This window comes from Prunus persica, chromosome G1, assembly GCF_000346465.2.
Source record: "Prunus persica cultivar Lovell chromosome G1, Prunus_persica_NCBIv2, whole genome shotgun sequence".
Lineage (NCBI taxonomy): Eukaryota > Viridiplantae > Streptophyta > Magnoliopsida > Rosales > Rosaceae > Prunus > Prunus persica.
The window spans coordinates 3,148,235-3,165,195 of record NC_034009.1 but is presented as its reverse complement, the minus strand read 5'-3'; the positions used below and the strand labels follow the sequence as shown (position 1 = coordinate 3,165,195).

General features: G+C 35.3%; 2 protein-coding genes and 1 long non-coding RNA gene across 3 annotated transcripts; 2 read left to right on the top strand and 1 right to left on the bottom strand.

Moving 5' to 3' along the window:
* Positions 5,690-7,615, top strand: LOC18789832. Its single transcript, XM_007223636.2, has one exon. The coding sequence runs from the start codon at positions 6,258-6,260 to the stop codon at positions 6,699-6,701; it is 444 nt and encodes a 147-aa protein (XP_007223698.1). The 5' UTR covers positions 5,690-6,257; the 3' UTR covers positions 6,702-7,615.
* On the top strand, positions 11,152-12,632 carry LOC109946864. Its single transcript, XR_002269943.1, has 2 exons — positions 11,152-11,540; positions 12,096-12,632. It is a non-coding gene; the product is annotated as an uncharacterized LOC109946864 (long non-coding RNA).
* Positions 12,758-15,744, bottom strand: LOC18793206 (peroxisomal membrane protein PMP22). The gene is made up of 7 exons (XM_020555972.1): positions 15,416-15,744; positions 15,135-15,233; positions 14,681-14,782; positions 14,459-14,534; positions 13,552-13,622; positions 13,376-13,461; positions 12,758-13,035 (listed from the first exon to the last, which is right to left on the bottom strand). Exons 1-7 carry the CDS (start codon positions 15,485-15,487, stop codon positions 12,984-12,986), a joined length of 558 nt encoding a protein of 185 aa, XP_020411561.1. The 5' UTR covers positions 15,488-15,744; the 3' UTR covers positions 12,758-12,983.

Sequence of the window (16,961 nt, the reverse complement as noted above, 5' to 3'; positions counted from 1 at the left end):
TACTCTTACGAATTATTTTCTTTTGAAGCAACTCTTCAATTTCTTTCTTACAAAACTCCATCATTTCTTGACTCATTTGAATTGGCCTGGCTTTAGTGGGGATATTTTTCTCACTAAAGGTTTTGATGTAGGGAAGACGGACAACATGCTGCTTCCTATACCAAAAGGCTGTGGGCAACTCAGAACAAATTTCTTCTTTTAATCTTTGTTCAAATTTTTGAATTTGCAACTGTAAGGACTGACTGGCAAGCTGTTGTTCAACTCTCTTAAACTTAATTTCTTCCTTAAGGAATTTCAACTGGTTAGTTTTCTGGATAACCTGTAAAGACCTAGAGACAGACTGTTTCTGTAGGGCTTTCAGATTATGCAACTCAGGTTTAGAGAGAAAACTAAACTTAACTTTCTCACCTAACTGGGTAGAAATAACACCATCGTATTCTACCTGGAAGGGATAAAGCAGACTTATAAAAGGTAATCCTAAGATAACCTCATCAGTAATATTTTTAACTAAGACAAATGAAGTTTTAAAACAAACTTTGTTTTGGCAAATATGGGCTTTAGGCAACTCATAATTCAACTGGAGAGATTTTCCTGAAGCAGTGCTTAGGGTTTCTCTAGACTTCTGGTAGTACTTAGTAGGAATTAGACCTTCCTGAATACAGTTAAGGTCAGCTCCTGAATCGAATAAGGCAACTGTGGTAAACTCAAAATCCTTGACAACTATTGTGACTTTCGAATACCATTTTCGGAAATTGACTTGTTTGATTAGGTTGACAACTGGGGTTTCTTCGTCAGAACCAGCAGGGCTGTCTGACTGGTTACTGGGCTCTAAAGGCATTTTGCCTTTTTGAAGACTTGTTAAGTCTTGCCTGATTGTATGGTTTTCAACCTGCAACTGGTTACTAATCTGCCTTAACTCGGCTAATTCTTGTTTGACTATTTTGACTTCTAACTGGAGGTCTTGTAAGGTGACTTCTTTCTTTTTCTGGGCAAACTTTTCTATAGTAGTGGCTAAACTGACTGGCTGCGGTTTAGGACTACTAGGGCTTTCCTGACTGATGACTTTTCGCAATTTTTTCAAATATTCGGACTTTAACTCAGGGTTTTCTACTCGGCTGATTAGGTCGATTAACAACTCTTCTTGTTCTTCCTGTTTTGTAAGAACAAAAATAGATTTTAATCTATTACAACACTTATCTGTGCAACCAAATTGTATATCAGGGGAACTAGGCTGGGAATCTGAAGCTTGTTCAGAATCATATCCAGAGCTGGCAACTAAGGTTTCGGGGCTACTAGTTTCAGAGTCTCGCAACTCTAAAACTTGAATCAACTTCTCTCTTTCAGCTTCTGAGATCTGCAACTGCTTAATTGTATCTTTAACTTTACACTCAGAGGCATAATGACCAAATTTTTGACATTTAAAACATTTAACTTTGGACTTATCGGTTTTGGGTCGACTTTTCTGGGCTTTTCTGGGGGCTTTAGACCAATTTTTTCTTTTAAAACTTTTTCTTTTCTTATAAAACTCATTATCACTTTTAACTGCAAAATGTTTTCTTTTAGAGGAAAACCGACGTTTCCTAAGGTGACTTGGCTCAGACTTATTTCTTCTGGAGGGCGGAATGCTACTGAGACCGTATTGTTCACAGAAGTTTCCTAACTCAAACTTGGCTGATTTCCTATCGGACTGTATTTGTTTTCCGATTTTGTAATCAACACACATTTTCATTCCAACTTGATTAATTGTGCTTACAATATTACCATAAGTTAAACTATCCCAATCAATAAAACCTAATTCATTACTGAGGGTAGTTCTGATCTTATGGGCAAATAGGTTTGGCAAACCATTAACAAATTTCTCTTTCCAGAATGGTTGATTACTATCGTCTCTAAGCATTACCCTAGAGATGAAGACATCCTTATACCATCTGAAATCAGACAACTTTGGGCATCTAAGATTACTCAACTGATCATGGATCCTAGCAGTTTGATTACTAGGGGTTCCTATGAAATGGTCGATTATGGTGTAAAACAGAGTGTTGACACCGTCTTCTATACCTTGACCTATTCGTTCGTCAAAGATAGGGTGACCGTCATCATTAAGTTTTACAGCAAAGGTTATTCGACTTTTAGACTCAGCACTCAGATGTTTATCCCACCAACTTCTGAGAGTACCGGTGAAACCAGTGACTAACAGAGGGACAATTTCAGACTGTCTGAAACTGTGATTGGTGATATAACTATTGGCAACCATAGACATATGTTGTAACTTATTGAGGATCTCTTGCTCAGAGAGACCATCAATATTCCATTCATACAATTTGTCGGAAGAAACAGAGAACTGGGTCTGCAGGTTTCTTTCTTCAAATTGAATGTCAGGAGGTGTTGGTCTGGGATACCAATTTTTGGTCAGACTACTGGGGCTGACAAACTTTTCTAATTTCTTAACTTCGGGTTCAACTTGGATTTCTAAAGTTTGAAAAGCTTTTTCAATTTTAGAAATATTACTTACTTCTGACGACTCGGACTCAGAGGTGTTTTCTACTGCAAAGGCATCTAGTGTTTTAAGACCAGATTTCTCAGTTTTTTCTGCTTTGGCAGGGGTCAACTGGGCTAACATGTCTTCTATTTTCTTCATTGTAGGTGTGATCTTAAGGGTCGGGCTAGACCTAAGATCCTGGAACTGGACAATTGGTTTTTCAACTTTCTTTTTAGACTCTACGTCTGTAGAACCTAACTTATCAATTTTAGTTTCTATTGTATCTAACTGTTTTCCTATAACGATTAGACTCTGGTTTGTATAATTATTTTGCTCAAGAATTCTTCTATTACTGTCACTACTTTCAAATGTTTTGAAAGGAGTAGCAGGAATAAGAGTATCTTTATGCTCAATAATTATGGTTTCTACTGGAGGATGGCTAGACTCAACGACAGACTTATCTGCCATTTTCCATTTTTGCTGAGTTAAGGTTTTTAACTCATCATTTGACATATATCGGCTTTCTACAAAATCAAGGTAGAAAATTTCAACTTGGGCTGACCGCATGTAATCTTTCCATTCACTAAAGATTTCTAAGCGGCGGCTACTATCAGGGAAGGCTTGGTGATAACTATCTCGTCTAGACAGGTTCTCAGGGGCTTTGAGATGTTTGTTTAGACGTGACCAGTCAATTTTAAATTTTCTATTAAGGGTTCTTAACTGGTTATCAACTGTGGCATAGTTATCAACTACAAAGTCAGACTGGGTAGGTGACTCAGGGGATTCTGACTTTTCTTCTACTGGAACCGTGCCGTAGCAGGGTTGGGTTACCTGAGAAGATCTTCTCAGGGACTCAAGCTTTAAATCTATCATGTAGCTAACCAATAGCTAACCAACAAAATCCTTGGTCTATGAAGACCAAGAGAACTGAGACTCCTACTAGTGCCATATTAGTTTGGTTGGTGAATCATGCAAATTTGGTGTTGCCCACCATATATGCCATTATTTTTCCTTTATCGGAGTAGGTATGAAAAGGTCGCAATACATATCAGTTTTTTCTACGGGATATTAATCTCTTTTTTTTTTTCTTTTTTTTTTTTCAGTTGTATCATTACTAATATTCTGGTCTATAAGGCTCTTTTATTGACTGGGTTAGACTCTGTTAGCGAAATATGTCTTATATTAATTTCTCAAAATATGTGTTGAAGGGTATATTGGATTTTATTATTATTTTACAAACGATATGATATTTGCAAAGTACTTTTACGACCGCGCAATACAGTCACAATAAAATTATATAATAACATAATAACGTTAATCACAATTAAATATCATATTCATCATAAATATATATCATCATCACTTATTTGTGTCAATACCTCCAATTTAGTTTATGCAAATACTAATGAAAGAGACACAGAAATATGGACCCCCGTTTGACCCTTAACGTCCTTGTCGGGCAACCTCAAACATAGATAAGCTCAAGCCCCTTTGGCCAATAGTATTTTTTTTTTAAGGAGCTATTTTTTTCTCAGGAAAAAAAAAAGTTTTGGCTATTCTTTATAGCTTTACACTTCTTTTATTTATCTTAAAGAACTTACTTACCGACCCAAAAATAACATTACTTTAAAAGATTCTGGCAAGAGAAAAAAAAATCGAAATTCCATTCGACAAATTTTCTTTTCTTATATGTTTGAGATGGTAAGCTTCAAGGTACTTAAAGTTGCTAATTATAATCTAAATCATATATTTGAACTTGAATTCATCAAATCAAATATTCAAATTATCGTGCTGTTAAGATGGCATGCCAAATTGTTTGGAAAAGATAATATTTTCCGTTGTGGATTATTTTCCGATGTGGGATATTTTCCAAATTATTGGCTCTCATATCACTTGTTGGCAACTCATTGCTTTTGTATACCTGAGTCGACGCCGCCTTAATCACCCTATGTGTGCTCAATTAATTGTCTCTAATTTAACAACTTTATGTGATGAGGTGTTAGTTCTATCATCTAAAGTTTTGTGATTAATTTTATCTTAAAAGATCTCGATGCGATGTAGAGAAAAAAAAAATCCCTAATGTTGGAAAACTATTTTTGGTCCATGCAATTTCTAAGAATGACTTGAAATTATTATTATTTTTTGAGTCAAACAAAGACTTGAATGTTAGAAGTGAGATATTGGAGGAGATGCATTTTATGAGTTTCTCACTTAATGAACTTGAGAAAATTGTGGCATTTTTCGGAGAAGACGATAATAATGATGAAGATGATGAAGACTAGAGTAGCATTTACGTCGTTATATTTTTTTGGAATATTTTTATGAATTTTTGTTTTTTCTTCGAATGGTTACAATATTTTTCTTCTTCTATGAAATACTTTGGTGTGGAGTTATGAGTATTTTTGTTTTGCATATTTTATGGGGATATTTTACTTTATTATGTTGAATACATTAGTTACGAATTAATTAGTTCTAAGTAGTGCTAACCATCGTCACCCGTATGTTTATTTGGTTAGCCGTTGCTACATTGTTAGACAACTCTCCTAAACATTTTTCATTATCATTATATAGATCAAATGTACAACACTATAAAAACATCGATCCACATAATCAAATCTTCGTGTGGAAAATCATGGTAAGAAGTTATTCAATACATCTCTCAAGATTTTAAAATAACTTTGACACAATTTCTTTTGGCATGGAAAAATAAAGTATTTTATCTACGCTGGCCGCCGCATGCGATTGTGCAGCCGCCATGACCAAACCTGATGGTCTATATGACTGCGTTCTATGGCTTTATATGTGATATCACTTAATCTTTTGATAATTAAAAATATAGTTGGTAGCCAACGACGATTGGTTGAGTTGATAAGAATCATTCTCTTCGCTATTTAGATATAAGTTCGAATTTTATTACCGGCAATCGCTCTTAGTGAGTAATCTATAAAAACCCAAAAAAAAGTTAAGACTCCCTCTGTAAATCCTCAAAAAGATCTTGATACACCTTGATCCCGGAATGGGGTAGCTTCCCCTCCCCCTTAACTTTTTTTCATTTAAAAAAAAACATAGCTGGTAGCATTTCACAACAAAAGGGCAGTTGAGTCATTTGACAATAGCAATGGCATTTATGTCATTCCTTCAAAACTGCGGGGCATATGTAAAACCAAACCACATATAAATTCATGAACCACGCCGCTTCAGTCAGTCTACCTCTCTCTCTCTCTCTTCTATTTAATCCCCAATCTTCTTTCTTCCTCCTCTTCTCCTCTCTCTCTCTCTCTCTCTCTCTCTCTCTCTCTCGCTCTCGCTCTCTACAATCTCAACCTCTGTATCTCCCCATACTCCGCCAGATTCCGGTGGCCCCACTTCTCTCTTCGCCGTCCGTACACTCCGATACATCATCATCCCAATCGGTTTGGGCCACAGCTACCTGGATCCGATTTCATCTATCGAATCTAAGCCTCTAACCTAACCCCCAATCCCCACCCTATCTCCTTCCAATTCACAAATAATTATTTTTCTTTTTCAAATTTCCTTTTGTTTCTCTAAAAAGGCATTTTTCTTCTGCTTTGTTTTCTTTGTGAAATTACATTTCTAACTCTACAAATCCCCACTCTGGCGTTTTAAAAAAGAGTCCTCCGGCACCTGATTTGACGCATTTGTCCCCCGGCAACGAATCCCCACTTGACGGTTTTGCCCACTCTGGCTTTTTTCCATTTCGAGGTTCGTTCGCTGACGTGGCATGGAGTTTTAAAATCACATCTTTCAAAACTTAAAGATGAGTTTCCAACAAAGCCATAGCCGTAGGATCGTGCCACCTGGCGCATCCAGAAAGCGAAAGGAGAGACAAGCCAATGCCTCGTCCAACGGCTTTAAACAGCCGGCTCCAAAGGCTCCAACCCCAAGCCAAACGACAGCTCCGGCTTTCTCGTCGAATCGGCTGCTGGCGGGCTACATGGCGTATGAGTATTTAACGAAGGGCACGCTGTTCGGTCAGAAGTTCGACCCGGCTCGAGCCGAGGCGGTGCCTCTGATGAGCTCGTCAGCCGAGCTGAGGAGGGGGAAGCCGGTCGAAGCCGGGAAAGTCGGGGCGGGCTCAGGTTCGGGTGTGGGTGCGGCGCAGGAGAGGTACGCTGAGGTGGCGAGCATGTTGAAGACGGATGGGGCCCACATTCCAGGGATTGTGAACCCGACGCAACTGGCGAAGTGGATTCAGATGTGACAACAGGGATATATATAACGGGCCTTGTGTTGTTGCGTAAGTTGGGGACGTGGCGCTTGGTGATTGGCTGGATGGTTTTGGTCCACGTCAGCTAGTTGGTGTAGTAGTTGATAGTAAATAGAAGCGGCTGAGTTTCGGATTCAAAACAAAGCGCAGGAATTCGTGAACAGTGAGAGAGTAAGTGAGTGTGAGAGAGTGTGAAGGTGGCGAGTGAGATCAAAACCATTTCTCTCTCTCGCTCTCTCTCTCTCTCTCTCTCTCTCTCTTCTGTTTGTGATGACGATAATGTCTGCGTTTTGTGTTTTGTTGTATTTATTTGTAGGAGGATGACGAAGAAGAAGAAGACGAAGAAGAAATTAAGAGAGAGATGACAGAATGCATGTCTGCTGTGTGAAGATCGGAGCCATTTGAAATTCCGGTGCTTAATCTGTTGTTCTTGTTGATTAGCTTATTTAATCTATATATTTAAGGTCGATTTTCGACAATTATATATCTGTGTTTGTGAGTTCTTTGTTTTGCATATATCGTTGCATGCATGCTCTTGATGTGGGTACGTATGTATAATTATACAAATACACTTGGGCATCATCGGGTAAGTTGTTGGGTTCTTGTGGTGGCAGATTATTCAGATTTATTACAGTTGCTCCTGCCATTAACTTAGTAGCTTCTAGGCTTTCTGGTATAACTTAAGGTTTTCAGGTCCTGGGTTGGACTTGCGTAGAAGGAAATATCAGTAAACTTTGTATGACCTGTACCTCGAATTATGCGACAACTAGTGATCGTAATTGTACAATGAGTAATGTTAGGCATACCACATTTGCATACCATCTTGTGTATTATATCTTTAAAAGAGGTGGTACACAATATGACATGACTCGCATTTTTGTTGTATAATTAAAACGGATTATTTTGTACCAGGTTGTCTTTGAATCTGGTTCCTTATTATATTCAGTCTTTTATGGTATGAATTATTGTTCGTATCCAATTTTCTGATAGTCTAGTAATCGACATTTTTAAAACTAAGTTTTCCTAATCAACAACGTGATCCATGAGCTGTGGGTTGTCATGTGTGTACGTACCAAATGCAATGCTCAACAAAAGCTAATCAAAGTACACACAATCATGGCCTCGAGGTCCCCATTAAATATAATTTATAGTATATGAGGCGTAATGCATTGTACAAATGGTCAAATTACCCCCCAAAAAAAATAATAATAATAAAGGTGAGGTGACTTTACTAGGGCTGGGCTAGATGCGGTTTGGCTCCTTTTTTGGCTGGAATCGATCATGAACTGCTCTCATAGGTGAGTCATTTCTGGGGTCTAATGCAAAACCGTCCAAAGTTTCCATCAACTGTGATTGGTTCATCGAGGAAGCTCGATTCAGTCGATTTAAATGAGATTCGAGTCGAGATAGAGATAGATGAAACTAGTGGCGGAGATAAAGAGAAAAAAGAGCAGAATGGACCAAACGACAAGATTCAACTAGATGATAAGCCCGAGCAGATCTGGGGGAAGAGAGAGAGAGAGAGAGAGAGAGATGAGCAGCGGCGGTGGAGAAGAGGAGAAGAAGGAAAAAGAAGATAAGTTGGCGTGGTCGTTTCTGTATAGTCAGTGTGCTCAGTTTTTCGTGCAAATGCCCAACCCTAGATTTTACATGTATTGTCATAAACAAGCCCCCCAAAACCATAAAAATGAAATTTTTATATAAAAAAAACATTGGGATGAATTGTTACCAAAACCTTCCTCTAAAAGGAAAATGTCTTGTCTGGAAACCCACTTCTTGAAGTTAAATGAGAGAGTTGTGCCAAAATTTTAGAGCAATTCTTGTCTGAACAAGCCTTGTGCTTGACGTTTTCCCGTCGAAAATTCATGGGCTTCTTTCTTCCATCAATACACAACCTTTTTTTTTTGCGTGTAAGCTTCGAGGAAGTTTCCCCATTAAGCTGTCTTAATACAGTAAGTCATTTATGACACAACTTCTATAAATGAACCCTACATCCACAAAACATCTTGCCGGTATCGTATACAACACTTCTCTCATATTCAGCCCCCCCTTGTTAGTGATGTTACTCATTTTTTTTTGAGAGGAAAGTTGTATACAACTTTTTGAAATAATTTTCTCCATTTTGACATACTAATATAATGAGTGGTATATACAGAGTACGTATTTTTGTTTTCGTCAAGATAGTTTGAAACGTGTAAGATGCTTTTTATCATATTATATGAATCTGACAATGTAAACATTGATTTTACGTACCGATTAAGATACTTAGGGTCCGTCCGGTAACGTTTTTGGAGAATGTTTTCTTAGAATATTTTCAGAGAATGAAAACAAGAAAATAAATTTGCATTTTCAGGAAATGAAAATGCGTTTAGTAGATTAATTAGAAAATATCTTCAAAAAACAAAAACAATGAAAACGTGTCTAGTAGTACAATTTGAAATAATAATATATGAGTTATTTTTATGAAAACGTTTCCCATGAGAATGAAAACACTTTTTTGTTTGTTTTCTACAAGTACACATGAATGTTTTCTATTTTTGGGCCACCGAACGTGTTTTTGCCTCATTTTTGTTCTCTAAAAATAAAAACAACCCCTTAAAACGTTACCGAACGGAGCCTTATATTCACACTCCTATAGTACTCGTTTTTTTCCCTATACATTACACTCATGATCTGGTTTGAAGCTTGGTGCTTTGGTTAGATTGCATTTCAAATGAGTTAGGTGATTTTACATTTGATTTTGATCGAAGTTCCAAATAAAGGATCACCACCATCGGTCATCAATTTCTACCAGCTCTCTCCAACTCCTTACTCTTTTTCATTATGAATTAACACCGCCACGTCAATCATGTCGACCGCAGCTCATGATTTGTATTTTGGACGTTGTACAGTTATTCTACTCTCTTTTTCTAAAGTTCGTACCTTACTATTTGTGAGAGTACAACAGCACTTTAGATATCAGCCACTCGCACATACTTAGACTTAAAAAAGATAAAAGAATAGTACCTGATAAAATCAACTTGTCTTATCAAAACAAGGTCTAAGTTAATGCCAACAGGTCTATATTTCAATGGTAAGATGATTTGCTTACAGATCAGTTTTCTTAGATTCAAATCTCTTTTTTCTGTCACCTTTCCCTTCCAAACTTTCACTAAAAACAAAATGTCCAAATTAAAATACTCGCCCCATTTGCACTCGAGTTTGATCTTAATTTTTCGTAAATCAAAGTGATATGGAGTACTTCATTGAGAGTCGGCGATGGCGACGAAGGGATGAATGAGTTTGCACTTGGATTTAATTTCTGAAAAGGTACATTATTTCATTGGCTATACAAACTTCCAAAACCAGCAGATACATACTGAGATATGTATCAATTCATGCGTGCCCCCCCCTATAGTTCTTTGTTTTGAATTGTCTTTAGGCTAAACGATAAACACTGAGGCCCTGAATTGTCTTTAGGCTAAACGATAAACACTGAGGCCCTTTCATTCAAAAAGAACAAAAAGGAATAAACGATGTAGTGTGTAGCCAAAAATTATTCATGGGGTCAACAATTCATAATTAACATCGAACTCATCAAACAACACAAAATTATTAAGCATTGCTTCATAACTAATTGCAATTTTTAATTTTTATCCCTAATTCTCTTAAAATAAACTTAATTTATGTACAAATGTTTTACTTGAGAATGAATAGTGTATTCTAATCCTAATTATTTGAGCAAAGAACCTACTAGTGTAGTCTATTTGGAGTAATTGCTCCCTCATGACAGGTTTCGGGTTTGAGTCTTAGCATCCGTGTAGTGTGTGTGAGTTTAATATATTAACGCCTCTCTCAATAAGAAAGGTCTTGGAAAAAAATCCTAACTATTCGAAGACACAACTAATTCTTGATATATTAGCATAAAAACTATGAAAATAATTGTTAAGAATTTTCTTTTTGTTGAGGGTTGTGAGGAAGAAGAACTGATGGAATTAAAATTAGAGATATTTAGTGATATACCCATTTCTAGCACTAATATTATAAATAAACCCTACACAATTGAATTCCTATAAACAAACCCAAAAAAAACCCAAAAAATGATAGCTGGCCTCATTGAATTTAATATTAATTATTAAATTACTTTGATGCCCTATTGAGTGCTTTGGGTATTTTTATGAGATTTTGGGGTTGGGCTTGTTTTAAGAAATTGATGGCAGTTTTGTAATTTATAAGAAGTTAAAAGCTTTTTTGTTATGTTGTAAATGGGCTTTGGGTGTGTTTCTAAAGTCCATTTTATATAGGGTATTTTTATAATTTTGGCCCCCATATTGGGTATAATAGTGAATCTCCCTTAAAATTATAAAAGGGGGTACGCCTTAAAATTTGGTATTAAATGAGTCAAACTTTTTGGTTACAATATGCAAAGCGTCACACCCCGCAAAAGTATTTTCACATGGAATGTACACAAAATGACTGCTATTATCACATGGAATGTATTTTTTTAAAGAAAAAAGGCGAAGTAACATTGACAAAGCCACATTCTGGCCTAAAATCTTTGCTCAAAGCCCATATTGAAACCCCAACAAGAAAAAATAAATAAAAAATAAAAAATTAACGGCCATGATTTGAGGTGGGAGCCCATGTACAAATCAAATGCGTTTTGAGTAATTTACTTATAAAACCAAACTTCCCACCAAAATCCCATATCAACAAGATATTGATTTTGTCTTGGCTCTCATTGATCTTATATAATTGTAATTCAAGTTTTGTTTGGAATTCTATATATTCGCAGTTTGAAAGAGTAACTGACAGAAGGTCTTTTTGCTTTTGACTAGAGCTACCTGTATACAAGTAAGTTTCTCAACCTTCTTGGACTTGGAGGTCCTTGGATTTAAGATTGAACAAAACTTTGAAAGCTGAATCTTATTTGTTTATTCTCCTTTTTGTTTGAGTTTGTAACTATTTCGACTTGTTTATGTTAGATATAGTTCTTTAATTTACCATAAGGTGCTACTTGTTAAGACTATTTGAGGTTTTATTTCAAAGATATACGCTTAATTTCTTTGTTCTTTTCTTTTTTTTGAAATTCAAGAAGTGGAAGGACGAGAGTCGAACTTTTATGGTGAGCTAGCTCTATCACTAGAGCTTTAAACTCACCACGATAATAATATAAGTGCGCACATCTTAATTTTGGTTATTTATTAACTTGAAGCTAATAACTTTCATGATCTTGTTATATAACATTTTAACTGGACCACAAATCTGATTGTGGGTTTTGGATTTTGTCATGAATGCTAACAAGGTAATTACAAAAATCCAGAAAAATATTTACAAATTAAAAATTGTAATTTATAAAATCCTAATTTGTTTTCCCCTGTTTAAAATTCATGTCACATATATTTTCAGGTAACCACAAAGAACTGGAAAAGTGAAAGAACATCAGGTGGGCTCTGATATATTATGGAAATGGACAAGGAGAAGGAATGTTTGACTATGCCTCAAGCTTTGGGAATTTGCATGTATTTTTGCTTCACAGGTGCAATATGGGGATCATTTTGTTTGATTAAGATTATGAAGAGCAATGAAGACCATAAACTATCATTAACCTTGGTCGTTTACTTCATTGTTGTTCGTCATATTTTGGTCATTTTTTTCTTCGCAGTAACTATGAAGTTTTTTGTTGAAGTGGTGTATGAAGTCATAACCAGACAAAGAAAAGTTGAGCCTCCCTCCACTGTGGAGGCAGGGGAGTGTAAATCCATGGTTTAGTAGTCAAGATATGGATGTTTGAACAGTTCAAATCATGGATGACGTGGAAGCGTGTTGTGTGCTTGCTTGAACTTATGTGTTCTAGTCTCTCAGCACGCGCTTTCGGCCCTACATACATTAGCAATTTCTTTTTTTTACAATAAAATTGTTAGTTATTTGAAGAAAGACGCTCAATCCAGCTTCTAAAACTCATTGTCACAATTTCTTTTTTCCTCTGGCCATTCCAAGTAAATCTAAATTTGATCAGATGGCGTTGCAGATTTTGGAATCTAAGTGTCAGAAAATAAGATGTCACAAAATCAACTGAAACATTGTTGATCTTCTGCAAATTGAACTAGATTTAAGTATATCCTACAATAATTCAAACGTATGATAGAACTGGCAGTAAGAAAGAAAATCGACCGCTTCATAGTACTAATTCAGCTAGAAACTTATACAAAGGATACTAATCAGGAAACCATTTTCACAAAATGAGTGTAAGAGCTCCAATCAAACATAGAAAAGGGAAGAACAAAATTAGGTGTTCTAGGCCTGCTTGATTACCCCCGATCTAGCCTTCAGATTGAGAAAGATTGCCCTGAAATAAGCAAGTTAAGAATGAGTAGGTTTAGTTGCACAATGATCTGAATTGCATTAGATATTTATGACACAAGTAAAAAATATGCCACAAAACGCTATATATATTCCTTTTCTTTTAAAATTAATATAGGGTTTCATGTTAGTATTAACTCTATGATCATTCATTAGCTATAAATCATTACTTAACAGTCCATATGAGGTATTAGTAATACCGTATTAGATATGCACAGGAGAGTATCTGAGAAGCACTAATACAATGTGGATACGGCAACCTTGTACAACTATCCTTTTTTCTTATTTTAAAGAGGGAACAAAGAAGAAAAAATATAGCAGCGTACCAGCACGAGGCAACGAAGCTGTGAAACAAGACCCGGAATTGCAGGGGCATATACTGGTAATTCACCCAACCAACAATTGGCCAAAACTGCAACCATCATCAAGTCAGTATTTCCAAATCTTTGTTTCAAGGATAGCCTTGAGTATAAAACAACGAAATATGGCTAATATTTTATACCTTCCATGCTGTCAATTGAATAGAAGGGTAGTCCTTTCGAACTTTACTCTTGACTAAATTCCATGGTCTTCCTGCAATGCAAAGTTTAAAAAGCATTGCATCAGTACAAGTCTACTATCATGATTCTTGATTCACAGTTGCCAAAGGAACAAGTGACAGGAGACAGGTAATTTGTTGGATGATAGATTAAAACATATTAAGGCATGAATTTAATATGATATATGGATAAAAATCATAAAGACCAAGAAAGAATATGCAGAATAAGATGAATTCAGCTTCAGCACCAAAATTTCATTATCATTTCTTCAGTATCTATTTGGCCTGAACACAGATTCCAAACATACTCTATCAAGATAACACATATTACAGAACTGGAACTCTGCTCTTAAGAATGGAATTGATGTTTGAAATGAGGGAACGAAAACAACTCATAAACATGGAGAAACTGGAGCTTGGTTTCAAGGCAGGATTCTCTAAAGTAAATAGTTTGGTGGTTCAAAAACCTTTAGAAACAGAACAAAATTTCTGTCTAAATGATAAAAAAACTATGCAATAACTATAACTTTAGACTTCGCCCCTTTTAAACTCAAGCCCACCACAATAACAGCTTAAAAACATCCAATTAAAAGGACAGAGGTCTACACCCTGCAGCTTAAAATGCTCTAAAACCAGAAAATGTGAATTGATATATCCTACTAACTGACTCAAAGTATAGTATACACAGTAGACATCCTCTTGCCCCAGTTGGCGAACCAAAGAAAGAACAAACATAAAAGAAAAAAGACAAGAGAGCAATCAAGTCCCACCAAGCCATCATACTACTATAACTAAAGACCAAAAATTAATGGATACCAGATATCGAATAAGAGACAGATCAGTTAAGAGTATACCAAAGATATGTGCATACCTTCAACCACCAAGCCATAGTACATCATGAAAAGCATGTTGTTCCAAGGGGAAGAAGTTAATTGTTCCAGCAAAACCTGATATTTGAAATTTTCATTCATCAATAGTTGACTCAAAAATTGCATTCAGGCTTCCGGAATTTATTTAACTCAAATTAGCATGAACAAAGCATGAGAATTATATGTTGGAAAGCACAAAAATCGACTTCACAAAAAACGATTACCTTCTTTGCAATAGTTTTCTTGTCCTTCTTTCCCTTGAATATTATATCCATCAATTTGTGGAGGAAGTGCCCAAATGGTCCCCCATACCCGAACCCATAGAGCTGAAAACGAATTTAAGCTTCAGATTCCAACATGATATACATGATCATGACATAACACAATTATATATAACCTGATAAGCATACCAGTCTATCAGAGAAAAGGCCAATGTAAATTTTTGAATTTCAATTCATTACATGGTTGCTAAGATGAATATATTCTAGGAAACCAAAACTGCATAAGAAACAAGGAAACACATATAGTTCCTTGTTCTGTCCACCATTTTCTCTGCAGCCACACCAATTTTGATAATCTCTTATAAAGTTCAGACCAAAATTGAGAATATAATCCAACCCATTTAGCAATTTGTTAAAGAAACAATAATTTTAAACATCATGATCAAAATAGGCATACCATTATCAGAAGCAGTCTTCTCAATTGAAGCTTTTTGATCCCAGAAATCTTCTGGGCTATTGCATCACTACACCCAGCTAAAACTCCAGATGTAATTGCCTAGTAACCCATCAATTCAAAGCAAATAAACCAAAAAATTTAATGACTTATACACCAAAAAGCAACAAAATATTCAAAAACAGGCCCAAGTTTTCATCTTTGAATTGAAATCTTTACAAAGACATAGTAAGAAAAACAAAACGAAAAGAAAAACTGGGTATGATTCAAAAACTGAAACAAACCTTAGTTCTGAGAGGGTGGGATTGAAGCTGTATGAGATATTTTCTCCAAGCCTCGTTGACTATTTCAGACATGGCGACTCCAACGTTCTTTCCCTCTGTGTTTCTCAGTAGAGGAGAGGGTTGCGTTTTGAGTCTTATAAAGATTCAGAAGAGCTGAAAAATTGAAATGGGGTTTTATAGCACTCGATTTTTATAATGGTATTCATTTATTTTAATCATTAACGACAAGTTGGGGTTAGGTGGTGTGAGAAAGTAGTGTGTATGATCAAAGAAGACCAGTAGCCTCCAGGAAAATAAGGAAGACGACTACCGGTTTATAGTCTTATAATAACATTTGTCAGGAAAAGTTCAAGCTAAAGTTACAAGTTAAGTTTGGAATAAATTAAAAAACAATTTTGTCCCTTAATTTTAATTCTATCAAACTATTTATTTGGTGCTCGCGTGCAAGTTTATTTCGGTTAGCGTTTTATTTTATTTCATTCCACATAAGCTATATTGGAACGAATGAAATATATAGCAACCAGTGCTTTTAATTAGGTGTGCTTCTAGAATAACTAAAAGCGATTTTGACAGTATTTGTCTGAAAAATTTAGAAATGCTTTTGAGTCATAAAACTCTTTCTGGAGAAACACATGCTCTATACTTCTTTAAGAAGCACTTGCTATGTGCTTCTTTAAGAAGTACTTTCAAATGCTTTTCCAAATAGCACTTGAATCTTGAATTTTTTTAATGAAAATTCAAGATTTTTATAATAAAAACGCTTTTATTAAAAATGTTTTTGAATATAAGTACTTCCTAGAGAAGCAATCCCCTTAAAATACATGGCGCTTGCATGAAAAGACAAAAATAGCCTATACATGTCCCTTTTAGATGTGACAGTTACACATTCATTCACGTAGTGTTATTAATCACAAGTTATTGTAAAAAAAAAACAATTTATAATAATTATAATAATTATTAAACCGAATAATAATTCAAACAAATATGAATAATAAGTCAATAGAGATATAAATTTAATATAAACGAGATAAACAAAACAGACTTGATCAATCGATAAAGGCCTGCAAAAAGACAAAATTCCATGCCATTATTTAGTGCTTGTAGTTTTTCCGACGATCATCTATTTAAATTCTTAATCTTGTTGTGTTCCTCTCAGTACACAAGAGAATATATAATGTTGTTATTTATGTTAGTTCAATTTTCAAGCTAATGTGAAAGTAAATAACCTGAATTTAATCAATCAAACAAGACCTAATTTTTTTTTTTTATCAAAAAATAAAATTTTGAAAATTGTAATTTCCTATTAATATTATTTAATATAAGCCTAAGCCCAAATACAAAGTTAGGGCCAAGGTCATGTCCACAACTTGGCCCAACTCAACTTACTAATTAGGATAAAGACTATGACAAACTTGTAATTTTTCAAGGTGAGACAAAGACAGAATGAAATTTCACTTTAAGCTCCAATAATTATATCATGAGTGGATAATATAATTTAGATTTCATGAACTTATGATATAGTATAAATAAAAGATAGATGTCTTAT